Source organism: Lynx canadensis, chromosome B4 (assembly GCF_007474595.2).
Source record: "Lynx canadensis isolate LIC74 chromosome B4, mLynCan4.pri.v2, whole genome shotgun sequence".
Classification (NCBI taxonomy): Eukaryota; Metazoa; Chordata; class Mammalia; order Carnivora; family Felidae; genus Lynx; species Lynx canadensis.
Genome location: NC_044309.1, coordinates 78,020,728 through 78,047,334, shown reverse-complemented (window position 1 = coordinate 78,047,334; position 26,607 = coordinate 78,020,728). Strand labels below are relative to the sequence as shown.

The following is a 26,607-nucleotide window of genomic DNA, read 5'->3' as shown; positions in this document are numbered from 1 at the left end:
CTGAGCCGAAGTCGGACGCTCAACCGACTGAGCCACCCAGGTGCCCCAGCACCACTTTGTAGATGAGGAGACTGAGGCTGAGAAAGGTAGAGGTTATGTGGTTTGCCTAAGGACAGGGGGACTTGAATCCAGGTTTGTCTGACTTCAGAATCCAGGCTTTTAACCATGACTTGTGCACTTGAGGGGGGGGGGGGGAACCAGACATAAAACTGCATGTAGAGTATGGTCACATTTGTATTTAAAAAAAAAAAAATATATATATATATATATATACACACACACACACATATATACATATGTATATATGTATGTATATATACATATATGTATATATATGTATATATACATATGTGTGTATATATATATATGTATATATATATTTGTTTCTCTATATGGGGGAAAAGACGGGAAGGCAATATATCAAAATGTGATGATCCCTAGAGATTTGTGCCTCTAGTTCCACTGTGGGCCAAGGACAGGGGGGGAAATGCCCCCCCCCCGATCCACACCCCAGAAAGTATGAGAGACTGCCCTTAGCATTAACAACAGCCACACCTCTTACCCAGATGCTCCCTTTCGGTTTACAAAGTGTCTTCTTTCACTGTCCTGCATTTGGTCTTCATGACTGCTATCACCGGGAAGAAACCCGAGCCTAGCCTGTGACAGACCCGGGACTAGGACCGACACCTACATATTCGAAGTTCTCCAGGGGTCAGGTCAAGGAAAGAAGAGAGATGGCAGAGAGGTCAAGGAAGGTCCGAAACCAGGTGGCCAAGGGGGCAGGAAAAATACCGTACGACAGAGAGGTGAAGCAATTCCCAAGTCTTCCCAGCAGAGGGCGATAGTACCCCAGAGCTCCGCAAACCTGCCCAGGCCACGCCCCTTGCCCGGCCCGGCCCGGCCCCTCCCGGACCCGGGAGCCACAGGGACCCTTCCCGGGTTTCTAAAGGGTCTGAAGGGCGAGAGGATGGGCGGCGGGTGGGGTGTGGCAAGAGAATAAGGGAGGATCCGCCGGAGAGGTTGCCCGGGGCACGGTGTGGGTGTCTGCAACGGGGTCAAGTGTGCTGGGGCGCCGCGCGTCTGCGCCGGAAGAGCGAGCGCGTAAAGCGAGCTGGAGGTGCGGAGCTCGGGTGGGCGTTTGCCAGGAGAAGGTCCCGGCGTGGGCGGGGGGAGGGGGTGCAGAATGTCTGTGGGACTTCCTGGGGCGGCAAGATTTGCTGCTCTGGGGAGGCGGTTACTCACTCAAGCTTTGCCACCTGCTTCCCTTCCAGCTTCCAGCCAAACACAACCCAGAGTCCCCGTCTCCACCCCCACCCCAGCTAATGATGGCTGCACCCCCAAGCTGGAACCTGCCTCTGCAAAATCAGCCCTCAGCCTCTCGGCTTCAGGGTAGGCGAGGGTGGGGAGGGGGGCGCCCCGCTGATTCCAGTTGGTGCACTGAAGTGGCACCCAGCTCACGGTCTGATCTTCCCCCTGCCAACCCCCAACTATTGGTCTAGACCAGAACCTTTGAGGAGCAGCTGCAGGGAAGACCCAGCCTGCCAGCTTCTCAGGCTGGGGTCTCCGCTCCCCTCCCCTTCCCCATTGAGCTCTGGCCACACACAGCCAGCAGGTCCCGGATACCTCTGTTGTGTGCCAACGGCCGCTGCAGCCAAGATGGGGACACACGGGTCTCCAACGGGATCTCCCTGCCCTCCAAGAGCTCCCAGTCAATGGGGGAGCCGCCACCACACCACGGGGCCAGAAAGTGCCAGTGGGAGGCACAGGTCATCAGCTCCCTGTGGATGATAGGACCTCAGGGGAACCAGAGTTCTGTCCGTGATTGGAGTGCCAAGGTTCTAGCTGGGAGGGAGCTCAGAGGTCTCTAGAGTCGACTTCAGTCAACTTGTGTTCAGTAATTCTTTATTGAACATAAAGATCGTTTTTAAAATATGGAAGCTCCAGCCTGCCACAGAACGCCTGAATCAGAACCTTAAGGGAAGGAGCAGGGTCCTGGCTACTTTTAAATGTCTCGCGGGTGATTTGTTGCTGTAGTTGGTAATCACTGGCCTTACATTCACTTAACCAGAGATGAATTTCCCAGAAAGTGGGGTTAGCGCCAGGGTTTCAATCAGAGTGAGATTTGGAGAGAGCTGAATATGCTAGTGTGCTGGGACCTAGGTGGCCTGTCACTCTGGTGGGGGGGGGGGGGGGCGGTGCTGCATGGACTTCACCAGCTGTGAGGGGGGTGGCTTTCAAGTGACTGCAAGGGAGCATAGGGGAAAGAGGCCCAGAGGGCCAGAATTTGCCTAATTTTTACTTTGTAGGAAGAGTTTTATTTAACTTACTTAAACTAAAAAAAAAAAAAAAAGAAAGAAAGAAAGAAAGAAAGAAAGAAAGAAAGAAAGAAAGAAAGAAAATCAAAACAGTTCATCCATTTCTCCCACCTCCCATCTCCTGCCTCTTGCAACCACCAGTTATCTGTACCTGTGAGCTTGGGTTGTTTTTGTTTTTGCTTGGGATTCCATATCTAAGCGAGATCCTACCACATTTGTCTCTCCCTGTATGACTTACTTCATTTAGCATAATGCCCTTGACCTTCATCCATGTTGTCGCAAATGGCAAGATTTCGTTCTTTTTTACGGCTGAGTAATACATATGTGTACCACAATTTCTTTATCCATTCAGCCATTGATGGATACTTTAGAGTGTTTCCCTATCTTGGCTGTTGTAAATAACGCTGCAGGGAACGCGGGGGTGCAAATAGCTTTTCGAATGGCCGTTTTCATTTTCTTTGGATAAATACCCAGCCGTAGAATTACTGGGTCATATGGTATTTCTACTTTTAATTTCTTTGAGGAACCTCATACTGTTTTCCACAGTGACTGCGCCAGGTTACATTCCCACTGACAGTGCATGAGAGTTCCCTTTTCTGCACATCCTCGCCAACACTTGTTATTTCTTGTTTTTTTCTGATACTGACCATGCTGACAGGTGTGAGGTGATACCTCACTGTGGTTTTGATTTGCATTTCCCTGAGTGCTGTTGCGCATCTCTTCATGTGTCTGTAGGCCATCTGTGTGTCTTTTTTGGAAAAATGTCTGTTCAGATCCTCTGCCCGTTTTTAAACTGGATTTCGGGGGGTTTTTTTGCTATTGGATTATATGAGTTCTGTATATAGTTTGGATATTAGCCCGTCGTTAGATACATGATTTGTAACTATTTTCTCCCATTTCGTAGGTTGTCTTTTCATGTTGTTAATGCTTTCCTTCGTGGGCAGAAGCTTCTCAGTTTGATGTGGCCAGCCCCACGTATTTATTTTTGCTTTTGTCGCTTTTGTTTTCGGTGTCAGATCCTCGCCAAGAGCTATGTCAGGGAGCTTAGCGCCTAAGTTTTCTTCTAGGAGTGTTGTGGTTTCAGGTCTTATGCTCATATCTTAGTCCATTCTGAGTTAATGTTTGTGTACAGTGTAAGAGAGAGGTCCATTTTTAGTTTTTTACATGTGGCTTTCCAGTTTTCCCAGCACCATTTTTGAAACAGCTGTCCTTTCTCTGCTGAAAAACATTCTTGGCTCCTTTGTAGTAAACTAATTAACCACCTATGCGTGGACTTATGCCTTGAGCTCTCTTTTCTGTTCTGTTGATCCATGTGTCTGTTTTTATGCCAGTACCGCACTGTTTGGGTTCCTATTGCTTTGTAATATAGTTTGAAATCAGGGAGAGTGATGCCTCCAACTTTGTTCTTTCTCAAGATTGCTTTGGCTATTTGGGGTCTTTTGTGATTCCGTACAGGTTTTAGGAGTGTTCCATTTCTGTGAAAAACACCGTTGGAATTTTGATAACGGATTCACTGAATCTGTACGTTGTTTGGGGCCGTACAGACCTTTTACCAATATAATTCTCCCAATCCATGAGCGTGGAATATCTTTCCATTTACTCGTCTTTTTCAGTTTCTTTCATTCATGTCTTGTGGGTTTCAACATACAGATCTTTCACTTCCTTGGTTAGATTTATTCTCAGGCACTTTATTCTTTTTGATGAAATTGCAAACGGGATTATTTTCTTAATTTCTCTTTCTGACAGTTCATTAGTGTTTAGAAGCACAACAGATTTTTGTGTCTTCGTTTTGTATCCTGCAACCTCACTGAATCTATTTATTAGTTCTGACAGTTTGGGGATGGAGTCTTTTGGGTTTCTGTGTGTAATACCGTGTCATCCACAGGTACTGACAGTTTTTATCCCTCCCTTTCCAATTGGATACATTTTTCTTTATTTTGCTGAATTGCTCTTGACTAGGACTTCCAATAATATGTTAAGTCAAAGGGGCAAGAGTAGATATCTTTGTCATATTCCTGATCTCAGGGGAAAAGCTTTCAGCTTTTCACTGTTGAGTATGATGTTACCTGTGGGGTTTTTTCATACGTGGCCTTTACTGTGTTGAGGTACTGATCTTGTTCACAGTTTTTATCATAAATGGATGTTGAGCTTTGTCAAATGCTCTTTCTGCATCTATCTGTTGAGACAATCAGGTGATTTCTGGCCCCCATTTTGTTTATGTGGTGTATTGCGTTAACTAATTTGTGGATGTTGAACCATCCTTGCATCCCTGGAATAAATCCCACGTAATCATGGTGTATGACTCTTTTTAACGTACTGTTGCATTCAGTTTGCTGATATTTGGTTGAGGATTTTTGCCTCTGTATTCATCAGGGATATTGGCCTGGAATCTCCTTGTTTTGTGGCATTTACGTCTGGTTTGGCATCAGGGTAAGGCTGGCCTTGTAAACTGTGCTCAGAATTCCCCTCTTGTATTTTCTGGAAGAATTTGAGAAAGATTGATATTAATTCTTTGAATGCTGGGTAGTTTTCACCAGTGAGGGTTTCTGGTCCCGGACTTTTGTTTGTTGGGAGGTTTTGGATGACTGGTTTAATCCCTTTGCTGGTAATCAGTGTGTTCAGATTTTCTGTTTCACCATGTCTCAGTCTGGGTAGGTTGTGAGTTTCTAGGAATGTGACCACTTCTTCTAGGTTGTCTAGTTCATTGCATAGAATTGTTCATAGTAGTCCCTTCTGAGCCTTGGCATTTCTGTGGGGTCACTTGTAACATCTCTTCTTTCATTTCTGCTTCCATTTATTGGACTCCTCTCTTTTTACTGTCTTGTGAGTCTAGCTAAAGGTTTGTCCGTATTATGTTTTTAATGTTTGTTTATTTTCGAGAGAAAGAGAGAGAGAGAGGGAGAGAAAGCATGAGCAGGGGAGGGGCAGAGAGAGAGGAAGAGAGAAAAAATCCTAAGCAGGCTCCACACTGTCAGCACAGAGCCTGCCAGGGGGCTCGAATTCATGAACCAGGAGATCATGACCTGAGTCAAGAGCTAGAGTTGGACGCTTAACCGACTGAGCCACCCAGGGGCCCCAATGCTGGTTTTTTTTAACGTTTACTTATTCTTGAGAGAGGGAGCATGAGCAAGTGGGGGAGGGGCACAGAGATAAGGAGACAGAGGACCTGAAGCGGGCTCTGCGATGACAGCAGAGAGCCCAGTGTCGGGCTCAGACCCACGAACCATGAAATCATGACCTGAGCCAAAGTCAGAGACTTAAGGAACTGAACCCCCCGGGCGCCCGTCAATATTGTTTATCTTTTCAAAGAACCAACTCTTGATCTTTTCTATGGGGTTTTTTGTCTCTATTTCCTTTATTTCTTCTCTGGTCTTTGTTATTTCCTTTCTTCACTAAATTTGGGCTTCATTTGTTCTTTTTTAAGGTTCTTGAGGTATCAAGGTAGGTTATTTATTTGAGGCTTTTCTTGTTTCTTGAGGTAGGCATTTATGACTATGAACTTCCCTCTTAGAATTGCTTTGGCTGCATCCCATAAATTTTGGTATATTCCATTTCCATTTTCATTTGTCTCAAGGTATTTTTTGTTAAGTAAGCTCCACACCCAGCATGAGGCTTGAATGCATGACCCTGAGATCAAGAGTCACAAGCTCTACCAAAGGAGCCAGCCAGCTGCCCCTCAAGGTACTTTTTTTTAATTTCTCCTTTTTCCGTTTATTTATTTATTTATTTAGTAATCTCTGGACCCAACGTGGGGCTCAAACCCACAACCCCAAGATCAAGAGTTGTACGCTCTTCCAACTGAGCCAGTCAGGCACCCCTATTTCTCCTTTGACTTTTTCTTTGGCCCTCTGGTTGTTCAGTAGCATGTTGTTTGATCTCCACATAGTTGTGAATCTTTAAGCTTTCTTCATGTAATTAATTTTTAATTTCATACCATCATGGTCAGAAAAGATGCTTGATATGATTTTAGTTCTCTTCAACTTATTAAGATTTGTTTTGTGGTCTAACATATCATCTGTCCTAGAGAATGTTCCTTGTGTGTTTGAGAAGATGTGTATTCTGTTGCTTTTGGGTGGAATGTTCTGTAAATATCCATTAAGTTCATCTGGTCTAATGTATCATTTAAGGCCATTGTTTCCTTATTGATTTTATATCTGGATTATCTACCCATTGATGTAAATGAGGTATTAAAACCCCCTACTAGGGGTGCCTGGGTGGCTCGGTCGGTTGGGCGTCTGACTTCGGCTCAGGTCATGATCTCACGGTCCGTGAGTTCGAGCCCCGCGTCGGGCTCTGTGCTGACAGCTCAGAGCCTGGAGCCTGTTTCAGATTCTGTGTCTCCCTCTCTCTCTGCCCCTCCCCTGTTCATGCTCTGTCTCTCTCTGTCTCAAAAATAAATAAACGTTAAAGAAAAAAAACCCTACTATTATTATATTGCTGTCAATTTCTCCCTTTAGGTCTATTAATATTTGCTTTATACTTTTAGGTGCTTCTGTGTTGGGTGCGTTAATATTTACAATTGTTACATCCTCTTGTTGGACTGACACCTTTATCATGGTGTAACAGCCTTCTTTATGTCTTATTACAGTCTTTGTTTTAAAGTCTATTTTGGGGGCGCCTGGTTGGCTCAGTCATTTAAGCATCTGACTTCGGCTCAGGTCATGATCTCGCAGTGCACAAGTTCAAGCCCTGTGTCAGGCTCTGACAGCTCAGAGCCAGGAGTCTGTTTCAGATTCTGTGCCTCCCTCTCTCTCTGCCCCTCCCCTGCTCATACTCTGTATCTCTCTCTTTCTCTCAAAAATAAATAAAACATTAAAAATTTTTTAATAAAAACATAAAGTCTATTTTGCCTTATATAAGCATAGCTACTCCAGCTTTCTTTTGGTTTCCATTTGCCTGAAATATCTTTTTCCATTCCTTCACTTTCAGCCTGTGTTGCTCTTATATCTAAAGTATGTCTCTTGATGGGGCACCTGGGTGGCTCAGTTGGTTGAGCAACCGACTTCGGCTCAGGTCATGATCTCATGGTTTGTGAGTTCGAGCCCCACATCCGGCTCTGTGCTGACATCTCAGAGCCTGGAGCCTGCTTCAGATTCTGTGTCTCCCCCTCTCTCTGCCCCTCCCCTGCTCATGCTCTGTCTCTCTGTCTCTCTCTCAATAGTAAATAAACGTTAAAAATTTTTTTTAAAGTATGTCTCTTGGGGTGCTTGGGTGCTTCAGTCAGTTGAGCGTCCCTCTCCCTGTGCCCTTCCCCCACTTGCAGGGACATTCATGCTCTCTCTCAAAAAAATTTTTTTTTAATTTTTTTTTTGTAACGTTTATTTATTTTTGAGACAGAGAGAGGCAGAGCATGAACGGGGGAGGGTCAGAGAGAGAGGGAGACACAGAATCGGAAGCAGGCTCCAGGCTCTGGGCCATCATCAGCCCAGAGCCCGACGCGGGGCTCGAACTCACGGACCGTGAGATCGTGACCTGAGCTGAAGTCGGATGCTTAACCAACTGAGCCACCCAGGCGCCCCTCAAAAAGTTTAAAATAAATAAATAAATAAAGTGTGTCTTTTGTGGGCAGAATATAGATGGGTCTTGTTTTTTTTAATTCATTCAGCCACTGTATGTCTTTTGATTGGAGAATTTAGTCCATTTACATTTTTTAAAAAAAAATTTTTTTTCAATGTTTATTTATTTTTTTTGGGACAGAGAGAGACAGAGCATGAACGGGGGAGGGGCAGAGAGAGAGGGAGACACAGAATCGGAAACAGGCTCCAGGCTCTGAGCCATCAGCCCAGAGCCTGACGCGGGGCTCGAACTCGCGGACCGCGAGATCATGACCTGGCTGAAGTCGGACGCTTAACCGACTGCACCACCCAGGCGCCCCTTACATTTAAAGTCATTATGGATAGGTATGTGCTTCTTGCCATTTTGTTAATTGTTTTCTGGCTGTTTTTGTAATTCCTCTCTGTTCCTTTCTTCTTCTCTTGATCTTATCCTTTGTGGTTTAATGACTTTCTTTATGGTATGCTTATGTTCCCTTCTCTTTATTTTTTGTGTATTTACTATAGTTTTTTGCTTTGTGGTTACCATGAGGCTTACGTATCACAACATTCTAAATAGATAACTTAAGCTTGATCCCATTCTAATGCCCAAAATGTTTACTCTCCCCCCACCTACACTTTGTTTTTGATGCCTCGTTTTACATCTTTTTACCTTTGTGTCCCTTACCTGATTATTGTAATCATAGTTATTGTTACTACTATTGTCTTTTAACCTTCACACTAGCTTTATAATTAATCTACTTCCTTTAGTATATATTTACTTTTCCAATGAGATTTATTCTTACGTGTCTTCTTGTTACTAATTAGCACCCCTTCTTTTCCATAATTTTTACTTTTTGCATAAATGTGTGTGTTCTATAAATTCCAGGAACGACACAGTCACTGAAGTTTAGGAGGTCTCCCTTATGGTAAAAATTCTGTGTCTTGCAGGTTAGCAGATGTGATTCCTCCCCACTTCCCCCACTCCAGCCCAGTCTCTAAGCCTTCAGACTAAGTGGGGTTCCATGCAGAGAAGGTATGTTGGTTGAAATAAATTAAGTTTGATCATTTATAAGTTCCGAATGCATTATTCATTCATTCAGACACACGTGCCTTCAATCGATGTTGTTTGAATGCCTACTCAGTGCTGGGAAAATTCAGATGGCAGAGAGCTTCAGATGGGTTGTGTGATTCAGAGGAGACTCCGCTTTGTGAGAGTGTGGGGCAGGGCACTAGGCTGATGGGACACCCCCCTTCTTCCAGATCTGGTGCCTGTTAAGGTCAGGGCCAAGAGAGATGCAGTGTTCTGAGGCCACCACCAGGGGTCAGGCACACCTCTACTCTGGCCATTTCATTGCATGGAGGAGCCCTCCTTGGGCCCCCGCCTTCTCAACCTCAAGGTCTTTTCTCTCTCACTTCCCTCAACCCATTCCTCCTTCCTCTAGGCCATCCCATCCCGCCGTCACTGCAGGGCCAAGCAGCCTCCCAACTAGACAGCCTGGCATTTCTCCTGACCCTTGGGGAGTCCCACAGCCTCTCACTTCTCCAATTTTAGGAGTGACTGACTGACTGGTGAGCAGAGAGTGCCTTCTACTATCTTATCTCTTCTTGTCCTGCCGCCATTTAGCTCAAGTTCTCTGGTTTTGTCTCCGAGCAAAATGGGAGTGTTTATGGATTACTCCTAATAAGTTTTCTTATGTGTGTCAACAAAGCTCTTCTCCAAGCCCAAGCCCCTTTTGTGGCCCCCAGAATCCAGTGTCAAGAGCCCCTCGATGTTTTGATGGGAATGTTCTCACCTCACTCCAGCACAGCACCCACATCCATGGAGCCTTGATCCCTCTGGACCTGATCTCCTTCTGCTGTCTGGCACATATCAGACCCTGCTCCCTCAGGTCCCCCCTTTCATCCACCCTCCATGCTCCCACTTTCCCTCCCCACACATGAGTTGCACAGCCTTAGAGGTTTAGCTCCTCTAAACGGTTTCTTACCATCTTTTTTTGTTTGTTTGTTTTTAGTGTTTACTTATTTTTGAGAGAGAGAGCGGGGAAGGAGCAGAGAGAGGGGTACAGAGGATCTGAAGCCAGCACTGTGCTGATAGCAGAAAGCCTGATGCAGGGCTTGAACTCATGAACTGAACCATGAGATCATGACCAGAGCCGACGTTGGACGCTTAACCGACTGAACCACCCAGGCTCCCTGGTTCCTTACCATCTTGACATCCTGTCCTCGTTCTCCCTTGGGACGCCTTCCCTCTGCCCAGTCCGGGCCCTTCAGACAAACATAGATGAGGGAATGCTGTCTCTTCCAGGTACCACCTATGTTCCCTTAACCTCTCCACTTCTTAGTTTCTTCATCTGTGAAACAGGGACAGTGGCGAATGGCTCTCAGATATGCGATGAGGCCTAAGTGGCCGATGGCTCTGGAAGTGTTCAGTACAGTACCAGTACGTAGAGGTGCTCTGGGATAGGGTCCCTCATCCTTTCCTTCAGGTACAGCTCCTGCCTCCACTGCCCCGCCCCCCTCCACCCGCCAGTGGAAACCTTCCCTTGTCTCTGCGCACTGGCGACTCCTGCCCCATCCCCCACTTCTGAGCAGAGCAGTGGCCCTGGGCAGAGTGGGAGGAGAACCAGGGGGCTCTGGGGCACAACGCCACCATGCTGAGGAGATGGGGGCAGACGCAGAGAGCTCTGCAGGGACCTCAGACCAGAACTCCCATCTGCAGGGCTGGGTCACGACCTAGAATGGCGTCCACTCTTGTCCCTGGGGTTATTGGGGACCGCTCTTCTGGCCTGGGGATGGGGAAGGGCTCCCACAGAGTCCCCTGAGGCACCGAAAGGACCAGAAGACTGGTGGGAGATGAAGGAGGGGAGGCAGGGCAGGGGAATACCAACCACACACTATTCCCCGTCCCTGCTCCCTTCCCATCCACCCCCATCCTCCACCAAACACGATCCCTGGGTTAATTTTTAGCATCGCAGCTCGTACATTAGTCACTCCCTGTCACCCACCTACACGGCAGGAGGCTGCTGTGCTGGTGCCGTCATCCCATCATCTGTGAGGTGGGATCCAGCCCCGCTCTGGGCACCCCCTCAGCCTCCTCCAGGAGCCCCTTCAGCCTGGGTGAGGGGTACCGACATCACCCCCAAGACTAGCCGCAGGGGAGGAGGGGAGGAACAGGCTGGTCAGAGAGAGGCTGGGTGTCCCTGCTAGGAGGCAAAAGCCGGGGAGGCCCCTGCAGACCCCGCCCCCAGTAAGGTGCTAGGCTCTGCCCAGGCAGCTGGTCTCCTGACAGTCCCAGGCTCTGGGAACAAAGGTATGAGAGGGCCCCTCCCTTAGACCTGAGCCTCTAAGAGCTGCTGTTTGTCATGGCTGCAGAGCAGCTGTTTAAACAGGGAGCTTAGGGAGGCTCCATTTGCTTAATCAAATGTCTTCCCTTCCCCGGAACGAGGGAGGGCAGCGCGGCCAGGTGCAGGGACCCTGGCTGGAGCTGACACCCAGCCCCAAAGGGACAGCAGGAGAGGGGCTCACAGTTGCCAGCATCAGCTGGAGCAGAGGTGGGGCCTCCTCACCACCCCTGCCCCAGGGCTGAGAGCTGGGGAGGTGGCCAGTCAACCCTCTGCTGGCCTGGCCCCAAGGAAGCATTCCTGTTTATTGAGCACCTGCTGTGTACCACACCAGTGTTAGGCCCTGGAGGCACAATGTCAACAGGGCTGAGTTTCCTGCCTTAGGAAGGCAAAAGATCTATACAAAGGAAGTCAGTATAATCACCAATGGGGAGTTAAGTGTGGTAAAGAAAAGAAAATTAAATAAATAAGTAAATAACTAGAGGGCTCAAGATAAAGAATAATGAGGACATGGGAACTATTCATCTGATCTGGGAAAGCTGAGGAAGTATTTAAGCTGAAGTCACTATGGAGGAATCAGTCTTGTAAAGAAGAGTGTCCAGGCAGAGAGCACAGCATAGGCAAAGGGCAGAGACAGGAAAGAGTTGGGCATATTTGAGGATTAGGACTAGGAAGAACAGTGTGGCTTAAGCATGAGAAGTGACATGAAAGGAGAAACAATTTGAGCTTGAAGAGAGAAATAGGGACCTGACCCCCGAGGGCCTCCTACAAGGCATCCCAATACAATTGCAGAGGTTGTGCACTGCACAAAGGCTCCCAGTTGCCAAATTCTGGGACCTGCGTGGCTGCTGTCAACTCAGAGGAAGGGATGCCTTGTTGTAATTTGTCTGCCCAGAGGGACAACATGTTATGGATAAGCATAGGAAGTAGTTTGGAATTTATTCTTTGATTCCAGGGGAAGCCATGATGGATTTTAAGTGAGGAGGGTTGTGATCCGATTTCCTTTTTGGAAAGATCACCCTAATACTAGGTGAAGGGATGGTCCAGGGGCAAGAGAGGAAGCAGGGGGCACATTCAAGTGCAGTGGGGCAGGAGGGGGAGGGTAGGAGGTGGCCTGGCCGGGGGAGGGTGCCACCTAGACCTCTTAAAGCCACCTCTTGCGTGCTGGTTACTGCCAGGGAGGAACACTGGCATGGAGCCTCAAGTCTCAGGCCTAGCTCTGCTACTTACTCTCTGTCTGACCCTAGACAGGTCACTTGCCCTGGGTCACTTCAAAGAAAGGTGGCATCCACCTCTTGGAGATGCTGTGAGCACACATTATAGTTCTTGAGCTAGCATCTACTATGAGCTAGTATCAGGCGTGAAATAAAGCAGCAGAGGAGACAGGAAAGGTCCCTGGGCTCTACTACAAGGAGTGTATGTCGTAATGGAGAGGGGAGCCAGGCAAACACCAAAATCCCCCAAAGTCGAGACAGTTGTGGCTGGTCAGGAGTAGTATGACAGAAAAAGCCAGTGGAAGGTGTGACTGCATTTTGGACTGGGTGAGGAGGCCTTTGGGAGGCAGAGCAGAGTACTGAAGGGGCCGACTGGGAGAAGAGTGAATGCAGAGGCCTCCAGTGGATGGGGTCTGAAACATACCAGGTACAGCAAGGGAGCCAGAGCAGAAAGCGAGAAGGGAGACAAAATGAGGCAGGCAAGGGTCAGAGAACCCAGCATAGGAGTTGGAATCTTCTTGTAGGAATGCTGGGGAACCGCTGAGGAGTCCTAGAACAATGGAGTAGTCCCTGGTGAGGCCTGTCACAGGTTGGGTGGCTGGTTGCTAAGGTCTCTGTGGGAGACCCAGGCCCTGAGGGTTCCAGGCACCGGTTATTTATTTGCACAGGGATAGTTAAGGACTTTAGACAAGCCTTGGGCACCACCTGTTGTGGGTATTTGGGAAGGGAGGCTCCAGATACATTTAAACAAGAGGCCCAAGTTCTGAAGAGGGTGTGGGGCCTCTAGTTCAGGTTCATACATGTAAGTTAAAATCCACCAGACTGTTTCCCTGGCTGCAGGCTCCAAGCAAATAAGATGTAAAATATAGTGTGTGTGTGTGTGTGTGTGTGTGTGTGTGTGTTGGAGGAGGTGTTGGGGGGCAGGGTGTGTGTTTGAGTCAGAGCATGCGGGACCCCAATCCTGCCCCCCACCAGGCAGTCACCACGCTGACACAGATGCAAAAAACCATCAATTTTATACAGTTTGTGGTTCAGAAGCAACAATATGCAAAATGCTGGAACAGTCTGCGCTGCCCCCACCCAACTGGACATGCCCATTCCTGTCCCCCAAGGGTTAGAGAACCCAGGACCCCTGCCCGGCAGGACCCAACTTAGTTATAGGCCCCTGGGAGGGGGCCAAGCCCTTAGGGGTCAAGGCCGGGAAGGAGGGGGACCAGCACCTTTGGCTGGTTAACTGGAACTCTGTATGTGTGTGGAGGGTGGGCGAGCTACCGGCCATAGGCCATTGCCGCCCCAGGCCAAGGGTGAGGAGCAAGTAAAGCTGAGGAGAGGGCTTCGTGGGACAGGGTTCCTCCCCTCCAGGGGAGTTGTTTCCCTGGACACCCCACAAGGCACTACTGACCCAGATGTAGGATGAACGCCCCCAAACCTCTCCCAACCCAAGCTCGCCTGGTTTTCCCTGCCCCGCCTCCCACTGCGGTTTAGGGCAGGAGGAGTAAAGGGTACTGGGGCCTGGGGTCAGCGGTCCGCAGAGGCAGCCAGGCACCGGCAGGCCAGCTGGGGCTGGCAAGGACCCTCTCCCGCTGCTGCGCTGGGCTCCTGGGGTCCCCTCGGACCCAGCCCCCCGCCCCTTCCCCCCGCCCCCTTTTTGCACTGGCTGGAACGAATAAATAAATAAATACCTCCCCCGCCCGCCCCGCCCCTACAGCTGGCTCTCCTCCTCCTCCAGGGAGCGATTGAGTCCGGGGATGAACTTGAGCAGCCGCCGGCGGAAGCTGCGGTACTTGGCTTTGCGCAGGCCGGGGCCGCACAGGGCCTGCTCGCGGGCCTCAGTCCAGAGCGCGCCCGGCGCCCCGCCGCCGCCGCCGCCCCCGCCGCCCCCGGGGCCCGCGCACCGCACGCTGGCGCTGCGGCTCAGCGCGGCCCGGGGCGCGGACGCCAGAGCCTCGGCGGGGCCCCGGCCCGGCGCGCGGGTGGGGGGCGGGGGCGGGGGCGGCGGCGGCGGGGCGGGCGGCTCGGCGCCCCCGAAGAAGCACGTGTGGTAGACGGCGTCGTCCGCGTCGCGCCCCGCCCGCCGCGCGCCCCCGCGGGGACCCCCGGGCGCGGCCAGCAGGGGGCCGAAGGGCAGCGAGCCCGGGAGCAGGCCCGCGCCGTACAGGCAGGAGCGCACCGACTCCAATGTATCATAAATGCTCGGGTCCTTCACCACCAGGCCTGCAGGGGCAGAAGACACGAGGAAGCGTTGTCAGAGGGCATGGAGAGGGGACCTCAGCTCCTTCCTGCTGAGCATCCGTGTGGCCCCTGGCCTAAGCCCCGCTTCCCTCCTCTGTAAAACAGGAATTATACACTCGAGTCCTTATGAGGACCACTGTGACACAAGAGCCCCGGAAGGCATTTGAAACGAGCTCACTGAGCCTCGCTGTTCCTATCGGTAAAATGGAGAAGATACTAACGCTCGCCTTCAGAAAGCTGTTGGGAGAAGGAACTAAAAATGTGTGTGCAGCAGCCCAGGGCAATATTGTACCCATAGCAGTAGCTCAACAAACTTTTCTTCACTTTGGAGAGGGAAGTAACCCACGAGTGCTGAGGGGGGAGCATGCATAGGGACATCAGTAGGGGTGAAAGGGACCCTTTGCACCCCCAATCTACTCACCGTGCACCAGCCGCTGCTCTTGGACCATTAGGGACCTGTATTCTCCCCACTTCTCATACAGGGTTTGCTGCAAGAGACACCCCCCGCCTCACTGTCAGGAGCTAAGCAAGAAACAAGCAGGAGGTGGGTATAGACGGAGGGATCAGGCAGTGCACAGAAGAAATCTGAAGGTTAAAAGCATATTCGGACAGGTAAATGAGCCCCTAAAAAAAGAGTGAGGGCCGGAGGCACAGGAGCTTGGAAGAAGAGGGTGGAGGCTGGACGTTAACTGGGCTGCCCTACCTTTAGGTACTGCAGACGTGCCTCCAATTCAGCCTTCCGGATTGACGTCCCATACAGAGTTTCCAGCCTGAGGAGGTTGGGGAATTAAAGGCTAAGTCAGCCCACAGGGTGCGGACACACTGAGAGAAGCTGGGCTCAGGAACCCTCAGGATGGCAGCGTCCAGACATACCTGAGAACATTGCCAGACGCCTTAATGATGTCAACAATCTCTCGATGCCGGATACCTTCCACGTTCAGGCCATTAACGCTGGCGATGGTGTCCCCTGCCAGGCAGAGAGGGGGTGAGCTTGTGTTCCACGGGGCAGGATGGAAGAATTGCAGCCCCCTACCCTAGCCAGGAAGGGTAGGGGTAATACACAGAACGCTCCTGAATTCCCTCCTGCCACTCCTGATGGCTGTGTGGAAACCTTGTCCTGGCCCAGCGCCCCAGCATAGGGCCCTCATAGACCCAACACCTCCACTCCCCCCCTCAGGAAACTGTCCCCAAAGGCTGAGCCCTCTCAGCAACCCTGGGTTGCCTGCCCCCAGAGTTGGTTGTTTCTGTCTGGCCCACAGGCTATCATGAGACCCAGCCGAGACAGGAAGGGGTCAGGGTGAGTAGCACCACGCTGAGAGCTAACCTCAGCTTCTGACACCCTGTGCCGCTGCGGAATCTTCTGACTTCAGACAGGGCAAGCCACATTCTCTACGGGTCCATTTCCCATCTATAAAAAGGGCGTGTGATCCTTACTGTGGCTACTTCAGGGATCAGGAGGGAGAGTGAATATGAAACTATTTTGCAAAGTTGCAACATACCACTTGGCTACCGGGGCTGCTGGTAAGTGGGCAAGGAGGTGAGGGCTTAGGGAAGAAAGTGGTGCTAGAAGGGGGCTTAGCTCTTGCAGTCTCAATCCCCTTCCTGGGGCCTGGGGACTCTAGATTTGGCTAATCCCAAGGGCCCCCAGTGGAGGCATCATTTCCTTGTTAGAGGACGTCACGCAGGTACCCCAGAGTTGGGCTGGGTCGGCACAGGAGAGGCCCTGATGTCCAGTATCTGAGCAGATCTAAGGGAATGTCGCCCCCTCCCCGGCTCCTGCACGGGCTGGGTTGCCAGACGGCCAGGAGACAAAACAGCAGCAGCGACATCTGCCATTTACCAGGTCCTGGCTCTGTGCCTAGGGAACCCCTAGGCATGTTAGTGCCCCCATTTTGCAGATGGGACTGCTCCATGTCACACAGTCAATGGCAAGTTTGCCTGGATCCCAAGCCCGCACTCTATCCATTCTTCTTGGCCTTCTCAAAACAGGAGGAGGAAAGGAAATGGGTTTCAGAAGCGATTTCTCACCCCCTCTGCTTGGGAGCAAGGTCCTACCCTCTCCCCAGGGCCCTGTGTCCCAGGCTCGGGCCTCACCTGGTGTGAGCCCAGCCAGCTGGGCAGGGCTGGAGTCATGAACCCGGCAGACAAAGGTCACCATCTCCACCCGCTGCTCCTCCCGGTGGTGAAGGCCGTAAGTCTGTAACAGACAAGGGGCCCATCAGCCAGGTGTGTGGCAGGGCCCGGCCATCTGTCAGAGTGGCCTTCCAACCCTGCGCTCCCTCTGTGCCCAGCTTCTCCCACCTGGATCTCAAAGCCGAAGGTCTGGTTCTCCTCCTTCTCCAAAGTCAGCACTTTCCTGCAAAGGGACACAGGGGCCATCTCATCAAGACTGTCAGGACTAAGAGGAGCTTGGCGGTCCCACAGCGTGGTCTTCGGCTGATGCTGGAGGTCTGCTCCAGAACATCCAGGCAGGGCTCACCGTCTCCAGCGCCAATTCAACTCTCCTCGCGGGTTGTCGGAATGCCCGTCCCGATCCCCGGCTGACCTCCGCCCCACGGAGCCGTGGAGACTCAATCTCGCCTCCAGTGGAGGCAGGCTCTGGAAATGGCTGGCCCCCAGAGGGAATGGGCTTCCCGAGTTTTTCAGCCACACCTCCAGCTTTCTAGTGAGCCCGAGAGACTAGCCGACTAGCCGAGGCCCCACATTCGGCCCCAGCCCTGAGCCTCTCGGCTCCACAGCCTTGGGGAGAGGGCTGGCCCCACCCCCAGAGGCCAGTCACGAGGCTCGACCACAGCTGCTCCTCCCAGCTGCGACGGGCCAGCCCACCAGATGTGAGGCTGGGGGGGGGGGGGGAGGGGAGCCTCGAGGCCGCCCCTTCCCGCACTGAAGGCCTGCCCACTGGACACAATGGTCTGGAGCGCCTCCAGATCCCCGCCTGCTGGGGGAGCCCAGAGTTTCCTCTGCCCACCCCCACCCCCTTCCTTCCCGCCGGCCAGGGGCAGAGTGAAAGCAGCCTCCAAAGGCCCCTTCAAGTCTCGGCCGCTGAAAGGCCCTGGAGACCCAGGCCCGCAGCGCCCAGCCTGACCCAGATGCCCCTCAAATGCCGCACAGCAACTCCGGGCCCTGACTCCTCCCCACTGTAAACGCAGGCCTTTCCCCCCCGCTCTGTGTGAGCTGGGGCGGGGAAAAGGGTGACCCAAGTGCTGTGTTACCCCGGCGCGCTCTCGGGGTTTTCTGCAAGTGTTGGCGAACTTTTTCTGTAAAGGGCCAGAGAGTAAATATTTTGGGCTTTCTTTGTGGGCTCCATTCGGCCTCTGTCATACATTGTTCTGTTTTTATTTTTACAACCCTTTAGAAATATAAAAACAACTCTTAGCTCAAGGGCCAAACAGGCCAATCCGGCTGGCAGGCTGCAGTCAGCTGATCTATTTTAGAAGCCAGGCCCAAGTCTGCATGGGCCAGGGCCAGGGCCAGCACGAGGCCCGGGGTCAGGGCCTACTTCTTCCCCTCACCTCCGATGCTTCCTAAGAGGGCCGCCACAGGCTGGGACCAGCATAGGACTGGACTTCTGCAGGCAGGGCAGCCAGACTCAAGCAGCTGGACCCAGCTGGGCTGTGATCTGGGCCCCCGGAGCTCGCTGGGGCTGGGAGAACTCAGGGGAGCCCGAAGCCTTCTGCTTCCTCCACCTCCCAGATCCAGATCTCCCCAGGGAGGGCTAACTGGCAGGGACTGCGGGTGGCATGAGGAACACCTGATGACTCAAAAGTCCCTACCTCCTTTCTCTGCCACCCCCTTAGCACAGCCCACACCCCCACCTGCCCCTCACTCCTAGCAAGGGAGCCGTGCAGAAAGGGTGGGAGAGTGACGCCCCCTGGGCTGACAGCGGTGTCATGCTGCCCCCCCACCCCCATCCCCACCCCAGCACCTCACACTTTTGGACCAGGGCAGGGGCTGGGGTGCTGGTGACTCACCTCTGCTGTTCGGGACTCTGGCTGAGATTCTTCCAGCGGAATCCTGAGCCCTGCGGGGGAAGACAGAGGAAGGAGCAGGTGAGAGGGGAACTGTTCTTGAGCAGGCACTGAGAATCCTATTCTGGAAGGTCCCTCCCCTGGGCTCCAGCCCTGGACCGTGCACCTCACTTCCTGCTGCCTGCCTGTCGGGTCCCAGTTCCACACCTGCTTTGCTGCCAGTGTAACTGTTTGCCCAGTACCACTCCAGCATCACTCCACAGTTCTCCCTAAGGCTCTACCCCATAACTGAGACTGTGGGGACACAACAGTCCTACCAGTTTCCAGATGCATGAACCTTAATGGTTCTGTGCTAGCTCCCAGGTTGGGAGGCAAGGGGGACTCATTAATCTGGATAGAATAGTCTCTGTCCTCAGGGCGTATGTCTGCAGGGCTCAGGCCTCCCAAACCCGGCAAGCTGAGGCAGGGGCTCTTTCCAGAGGTTCCCCAAGAAGGGCTGGGGTCTCCTGGGCTTGCCTGTCAAGGTACTCCAGAGACCCGTGCCAGTCGGGCATGTCCTCCTAATTTCTCAGCCACCGACAGTGACTTGGGGGAGCTGCGGTCAGAGGCCCAAGCGTGGAGGGGCAGGCAATCCCAGCCTGAACATGGAAAGGCAGGGGACAGTGGGGCCAAGTCTCCTCCCCCAAAGTACAGGCTGTTTCAGGGAGCAACTGTGGATCCCAGCTGTAGGTGGCCAGCTACACCCACCTCCACCTGTGTCTCTCGACATTGCCATATATTTTGTTGCTCTCTGGGACAAAAGCAAAAAACACAGATCTCAAACTTGTCCTTAAGTCTCACTATACTTAGGAGAGAGATTAGGTTTTGTTTGGTTGGCTGGGGGTGGGTGGGGGGGTGGTGACAGGGAATGTCAGAGCTGAGGGTTCCTGCCTCCCTAGGGCCCTTGAGAAACTAGTCTCTCTCCCTCCCTAAATTATTGGTCTTTGGGAGAAGCCATCCCAGGCCAGCCCTTGTCCTGTGTGCCCTCAACAGCCCAGGGCCTTCCTGGTCTGTGCCCTAGTTAACCCTCCCCCCAGGCTGCTCCAAGGCTAGGAACTGAAGTGAGCCCTCTTTTCTCCAGAACCAAAGACCAGCCTCAGGGGTGAGGGGAGTTCCCAAATGGACCAGGGTGGAAGGACTGGGCAGCATAGAGAGACCCCTTTGTCTTTCAACCCGATTTTCATAAAATGCAAATTCTCAACAAGCTGTTCATTGTGTGTGGTGGGGGGAAGCCAAGGGCCAGGGGAGGGGGGAACTGAGCGGGGAAGGCCACCCCCCCCCCCCTCCTTAACCTGGGTCTTCTGTCCCCCTTTCTGAGCGCTCAGGTCCCCCCAGGCCAGAGGAAGAGCCTCGCGGAGGGGGAGACTCAGAGGGCGGGCGCGGCTCGCATCCTTCCTGCCCCGCGGGCGCCCTGCGACCCCTCCCACTGCGTCCGGTCCCAGCGAAGTCCCCGGAGCGGTAGCCTCGCGCCCCGCACCTCCGACGCAGGGCCAGGCGGCAGGCCCGGAGCCTAGCAATCCGAGCGTCCCCTCGGAAGGGTGAGCTCTCGGGAGTCCGCGGCGCTACACACTTTCTCGTCCACCCGCCTCTCCCCCCCGGGGGCTCTCGGACCCTCAACTCGTCCGGGAGAGCGGCGGGACCCCAGCTCTAGGCCTTCACGTTCCAAATGGAGAAGCCCAGGCTGGGGGCCTGGGGGCCTAGAGACACCTGAGCGGGGGGCGGGTGGGGGGGGGGGAGTAGGGGGCGGGGCACAGGGGTGTTGAGGGCAGCTGGAGCGAGTAGGAGAAGGGGGTGTTGGGGAGGAGTCGGGAAGGAGAGGAGCGAGACGCGACGGCGGCGCGTGGGGAGTGGGGAGCCGCCGAGATTGGGGGCGGCGTGGAGGCGGGGGCCGCGGCGCGGGGAGGCTTGCGCCTTCGGAGGAGGGGGCCCGGGAGACTGGCCGAAGGACAGCAGGTTCTGAAACGTGTCGGTGGGGAAGAGCGGGATGGGGGGGGGGCGGGGAAAGTGGGGGACCCGGTGGCTCCCGAGGAATATATTGTGGGGTCAGCGGGCATAAATGCGGGATGTTGAGGGGCTGAGCAGGTCTCGGGGCAGGGAGGGACACCGGAGGGTACCTAGAGCTGGGGGGCCACGGGAATTGGGGGGTGGGGACGCACCTTTCGGCGGGGCAGGGTGCCCCCGGACACGGCGAGCGCGCGATACAGCTCGGCCGGGTGATAGTCCTCCAGCGCCGCGTACAGCTCGTCCCCGGGGGCTCCGGGGCTGGCGGCTGCAGCACGGGGACCGGAGGCCGGGGTCGGGGCCGGAGCAGCGGGAGCGACTTCCGAGTCGGGAGCCCTGGCGGCGGGGTCCGGGGCGGCCGCCGCCTCCTCCTTCTGCTGCAGCTTCCTGAGTCGGCGTAGGGTCATGGCTCCGGCGCCCGGCGACCGGCGACCCTCGGTGGCGGCGCTCGCTCCGCGCGGCGGGAATACCAGCGGCTCGGAGATGCCAGCCGGGCGGGCGGCAGGTCGCTTCCCTTTATAGGATCGGCGAGCTGGGCGGGCTGGGGGGCGGGCTGGGGGGCGGGCGGGGAGCGGCCTCGGGTGGCCTCGCCCCTGGAGCGGCAGGCCCCGCCCCCGGGGGGGCCGCTGCCCTGGAGCCCCGCCCACAGCGTCCGACACCCTGCCAGGCTGGGGAAAGTCTTGACCCGAATACCCGCTAGGGGAAAACCTAGCCAAGGAGGAGTGGGGCAGGGCATCCTGGGGCGGGGCCGGGGGTCTCCCGGATACCTGAAGAGGGGATGAGTGTGTGTGTGTGTGTGTGTGTGTGTGTGTGTGTGTGTGTCTGTGAAGGGGCTTGTGCACGAGATTTGAAATTTAGAGATGGATGGCTTTGGAGATTCATGGAGAATCTGGTGGTGAGGGTACAGAAAGGGATCACTGTAAGGAGGTTGGGAGGCTCAGGGAAAGATTCTAAGAGATCCAGGGATCTGCAGGAGGCTTTAGGCAAGGGAAGAGTGGTGGCTGCGCTGTGCAGGGGGAAAAGGATGTACAGGGGGAAGGGTGAGATCCCTGAAGGAGGTTAGAGATAACCCTGAGCTGACTGTGCAGAACCCCCCCAGGAAGTGAGGGCCCGGGATCTCCCCTCTACACCGCTGCCCCAGAAGAGGTGAAAGGCTGCCTCCCCTTCTCTGTCAAGAGGAGAGGGAAGCGGTGGAAACCCGGGATCCCGTGGGCGTAGTTCTGGCGTGTCCCCTGGGAGAGTCTGGAGAGTGGTCCCTCCTAGATAAACTTTCCCCCAGCTCCTGATGTTGGAGCTCAGATACCCCTTTTCCCAGCAGAAAGATCTTAACTGTGTGTTGACTCATGGAGAGGGGAATGTGCCTGAGCTGAGTGGGTGCTCAGGGTTGGGGGATGTGCTCAACCATTCTCTGACCCTGTCTTCGGGACCATCCCCCCCCACCCCCCCACCCCCGCCCTGTGTTACCGTGGCTGCCAGGCAGTGGGAGAGACTGGAACAGCCCAGCTGAAGTCTCTGTCGTCAGTGGTGCCCAAATAAGAAGTGAGAGGAGGAAGTGGAAGGCCAGTCTTGGCGTCTAAAGAGCAGCTAGCCACCACAAGGCGTCAGCATCACAAGCTGGGGGCCTCCGCATCCCACCATTGGCCACTAAACAGAGGCTGGGGAGGTACAGTCCCCATCTGTCCCCTTCTCCTCCAGTCTTCCCAAATCTGTGTTATGCCTTTACAGCTGACATTTATTGAGCATTTACCATGGGCCGTGCACACCGTTCTGTGGGTGCTGTTACATACATGTATTAACTCATTTGGCCTTCGTAACAACCCTAGGAAATCGGTACCTCAGGGATGAGGAAACTGAGGCCCAGGGAGGTTAAGTAACATGCTCTAGGCCACTGAGTGCCAGAACGGAGGCTCAAAGCCAGGCAGCCCGGCACCGGAGCCTGCCATCCTAACCCCTATGTGATGCTGTCTTCTCCAGTTTCTCCTTCCCCCTACATTTATGCCCTGATCCATGCCGGGTACCGGCTGGGCACTGGGGTTACAGAGTCTATGGTCTGGTTATATATACATGCGCTGTGTTAGACGGGTGGCATGAACGGTCCAGAGAGGCAAGTGGCCACATCCGACAGGAAGGAAAGGCCGTCTCCTGTCTCGGTGCCCTGGTCTGTCTCAGTCGCTGTCCTTCCTTGTCTCCTTGACTCTGTCTTTCCCTCAGCCCCCCATCCCTGGGGCCCCAGCTCCTGCAGGAGCTATGGGTGGGAGCGGTCTGTGCCACCCCTCAGTAATTACACAAGTCCAGATGGCAGGATGCTTGTTGGGTGGGGGGCAGAGGGTAGACTGGGGGCTGCTGGGAGCCAAGAGCTGAGTCCCTTCCTCTCCCTCCTGCCACCTCCCCCTGGGCACCACCAAGTGGCCATCGGCTGAGGGGCCGAGGGGGTGTTGGTGGGGAAACATGGGACTCTATTGTGAAGCATCAGCACAGATGGACCCCTGGACCGTCTGCTGCCTGCTCCTGACAGACGGCATCTGGGGTGGGGGTGGGGGTGGGGATGGGGAGGAGAGCAAAGGCAGGGGAGGCAGTGGTTTGGTTTCTTTTCTCTTCACTCCTGTGCGTATCCCTGAAGAGACCAGCAAAAGGGCACCCTGTAGGATCCCTTGTGCGAAGGACCACCACCTTACCTATCCCAGGGATGACCTAAAGGACACCTCCTTGCCTGAAAGCTGGACAAGTGAACACCACGGGTGTCACGGCACCCGCGTCTAACAGCCCTGTTGAGACATTCCTCCTTCAGGGGCGCCTGCGTGGCTCCGTCGGTTAAGCGTCCAGCTCTTGATTTCAGCTCAGGTCACGATCTCACAGTTCATGTGATTGAGCCGCGTGTCAGGTTCTGTGCCGTCAGCACGGCGGCTGCTTGGGATTCTCTTTTTCCCCCCACCTCTCTGCCCCTCCACCTGCTGGCATGTGTGGTCTCTCTCTCGAAATAAATAAACATTAAAAAAAAAAAATAGACATTCCTCCTTCAGGTTTCCCCCTCTTCCAGGCAGAGCTCCGGAGAACCAAAGAGTAAGTGTGGGCCCAGGAAATGCAATTTCTGGGAGGCACGTGGCATGATTTCCTCCAGTCCTGGAATCCAAGAGCTGGAAAGGAAGGGCCTGCCCTGTGGCCTGGCAATGATACGATGTGGTCCAAGCACTCATTGAACACAGGAGGCAAACTGAGACCCGTGGGGGGGTAAGGATGGAGTCAGGACAGGCCCTAGTACCCACTAGACACAAGGTCTCCGGCCTCCAGACTATTTAATTCAGCTGCTAGTTGCTCCCCTGAGAGTTCAGAGAGTTCAGAGATATGTGTGTGTGCCTGCTTCCTTCTCCCAATCTCCTCAGTATCTCCAGGGAGGGGATGGGGGGCCCAGGATGCCACACTATGGGGTGGTGATGCCCTCTGGTGGCCGTGGGTCTCTGGGTGGAAAATCTTCAAACCAGAGTGAAGGGCTGTCTGGCTAGTGCCTGGCTCCACTCGGGATCTGAGTGGGGTTTAGGGAATCCCCCACATCTCCTCTCCTGCGCAAGAGGGTCCGTGTCCCACTGAGATGCCAAGCTCCCCTTCGGTCACAGAGTTCCGGAGTCTCACCGCTGGCCCAGTTAGGAAGTTGTGTTTTTGATCTCCACCAGGGCTGCCGGGCTGCAGGTGAAGTTCAACAAGGAGAGGGCGGACAGCTGGAGGGGCCTCCTCTGTGCAAGAGTCTCCACACGCCAGACACGCGAGGTCGCCGGCGCTTTGCCTTTTCCCACCCTCTGCGACTTCCTCCTAAGCTCTTGCATGGCATCTGCTCCCCCCATCCTATCTTCCGCGGCTCCTTAAACCCCGGGGGTGGAGGGGAGGGTGGGGAGGAGCGTGCTGCACACGCTGCCTGCCTGCTGGGACACCTCTCTCTGGGAGGCCTCCTTGCAAAAGCCCCATGACTCTGGCCCCTCAGACATCTGCACTCAATCTGTGGCTCATCCCGAGCCAGTCTGTGTTTGAGAAGAGCTCCCCAGCTTTTCCTCCGTTCGCTCCAGTTGCCCTGGCTCTTAGCTCTTGGGATAGGGCTCGCTGCGGTGTGGGCTCGCCTAATGGACAAGGTCTGCGGAAGACCCCTCCCCTTTGGGACGAGCCCCGGCCTGGATACCTAACAGTGCCCGGTGGAGGAAGTGGGGAGAGCCGACTCTTGTCCCCACCGTCGTGCGTGCTCCGTGTGCTCGAGCTCTAGGGTGCCATCAGGAAGCCGGGGCACTTAGGGCAAGAGCTCCGGCAGCTCAGGCCGCTCTGCAGTCTAGCTCGATGTCCGCTCCAGCATCATCGTTTGCTTCCAGAACGGGGAGAATGAATAATAAATAGCGCGCTGGGATTCCCCTCTGGGTACTGCTGCTGCTCCTAAGCTGGGGAACTGGGAGAGAGAGGGCCTGGGACTCAGCTGGCGCTCTGGTCAGGAATGAGGGGCTGGGCCCCCAGTTGCATGACACAGAGGGAGGCACAGACAGCCGGTGGGCAGCTGACTGGGCAGGGAGTGGTTGTTTTTCCTAATGGCGCCTATTGCCCAACAGTTTCCACTGGATAGTGTCTGTGTGTGGCGCTGGGGCCCAGGGGAGCCCGGCCGCAGGATCTGGCACAGCCCAAAGAGCCGATTCTAGGGGGTCTGGGAGTAAGGGCGAAGCAGATATGGTAGTTTGTTTATGTTGGAGACGGGTGGCCTCTGGGCCTAGTGTGGCCCAGAGGCCTGGGACCACCTTGCCTCTTGGGTGGGGAGGATGGGGTGTCCCCAGCTATGTAAACAGGAGAGATTGACAGAAGAAGGGAGGGTTAGCCCCCCAGCCTGCCTCACAGCACCCATGTGCTACTTACTCCTAGGACACAGGGCACGTGTTATTTTACCTGCCTTGCTCGTTTCAGAGCACGTACAGTGAGAAACAGAAAACAACTGTTCTTGGGGAGCCTGGGTGGCTCAGCGGGTTGAGCGTTGGACTCGGCTCAGGTCATGATCTCACAGCTCATGGGTTCGAGCCCCGCATCCGGCTCTGCGCTGACAGCTCAGAGCCTGGAGCCTGCTTCCGATTCTGTGTCTCCCTCTCTGCCCCGCCCGCACCAGCGCGCACGGGCATGCTTTCTCTCAAAAATAAACATTAAAAAAAATTTTTTTAAGGGAAGAAAAAAACACACGCACAACAGTTCTTAGGGCCCCAGATACCCCAGTCCTCCGCCCTCTTGGCAAACACAGTTGCTCTGGTGGCTCGTCCCTGGTTCCCTCCCCAGGAGACAGGGTTGTGCACCCAACTATGGTTCTCCCATCGACTCCAAACTGAAGCTGGCTCCCCTCTTTCCCTGCCTGTTCACATGTGATCATGCCCCAAATTTGTGCGTTCTCCCATGGTCTCTCCCTGCCCTCCAGCTGTCCCTGAGCCACCACCACAGCGGTTGCCTCCCAAAGTCTGCACTGTGATCATTCCAAACACAAACAGGATCGCTTCCCCCCCCCCGCCCCGCCCCTGCTAAAACCCACCAATGGCCTATTCCGTCCATCGGGAATCAGGAACCCCACAGAGGTTTTAACTTAAGGGCGACTCCACATACTCATGCTATAGAGGACAATTTGGAGATCAAGTCCAGACTCAAGAGGAAAAAGTGCTGATTTGCACAGGCTGAGGCAGCTGTCACAGGACAAGTGATGGCACTGGTGGCCCCCAGGATGAAGTCTTATTTCCTCAGCACGTGACAGCCCCAACGGACTCCCTCATTGCGGCTCTGGCTCCCTTGCCTCTAGCCTTAGCTGAGGACATCTGTGGTTCTTGAAGGGTGACACACGTTTTGATTAAAACCCTCTCCTCCTCTCCTCTGCCAGCAGGCCAACGCCTACAACAAAATAGAGATGTCACCTCCCTTGACCCCAACCCACTGGCGGTCCTATGCTCGCAGGACGTCCTGTATCTGCC

At 54.1% G+C, this 26,607-nt stretch overlaps 1 protein-coding gene and 2 long non-coding RNA genes across 4 annotated transcripts; 2 read left to right on the top strand and 1 right to left on the bottom strand.

Moving 5' to 3' along the window:
* Positions 1–922: 922 nt before the first annotated feature.
* Positions 923–5,932, top strand: LOC115519008. Its single transcript, XR_003970371.2, has 3 exons — positions 923–1,117; positions 1,272–1,389; positions 5,890–5,932. It is a non-coding gene; the product is annotated as an uncharacterized LOC115519008 (long non-coding RNA).
* A 31-nt stretch (positions 5,933–5,963) lies between these two features.
* Positions 5,964–9,894, top strand: LOC115519009. Of its 2 annotated transcripts, none has more exons than XR_003970373.1 (3): positions 5,964–5,996; positions 8,798–8,882; positions 9,862–9,894. It is a non-coding gene; the product is annotated as an uncharacterized LOC115519009 (long non-coding RNA). The 2 variants fall into 2 exon arrangements; XR_003970372.1 differs by lacking the exon at positions 9,862–9,894 and adding an exon at positions 9,292–9,387.
* Positions 9,895–14,094: 4,200 nt separating this feature from the next.
* TAMALIN (trafficking regulator and scaffold protein tamalin) lies at positions 14,095–21,123 on the bottom strand. The gene is made up of 8 exons (XM_030322670.1): positions 20,800–21,123; positions 18,608–18,657; positions 16,938–16,992; positions 16,731–16,833; positions 15,510–15,603; positions 15,340–15,406; positions 15,058–15,124; positions 14,095–14,618 (listed from the first exon to the last, which is right to left on the bottom strand). The coding sequence occupies exons 1-8, from the start codon at positions 21,049–21,051 to the stop codon at positions 14,107–14,109; spliced, it is 1,200 nt and encodes a 399-aa protein (XP_030178530.1). The 5' UTR covers positions 21,052–21,123; the 3' UTR covers positions 14,095–14,106.
* Positions 21,124–26,607: the final 5,484 nt, after the last annotated feature.

Coding starts and splice junctions, on each gene's coding strand:
- TAMALIN (XM_030322670.1), bottom strand. CDS start 21,051: ATGACCCTACGCCGACTCAGGAAGCTGCAGCAGAAGGAGGAGGCGGCG. Junction 18,658..20,799: donor GCACCCTGCCCCGCCGAAAG/GTGCGTCCCCAC, acceptor CTTCCCCCGCAG/GGCTCAGGATTCCGCTGGAA. Junction 16,834..16,937: donor CCTTCGGCTTTGAGATCCAG/GTGGGAGAAGCT, acceptor TGTCTGTTACAG/ACTTACGGCCTTCACCACCG.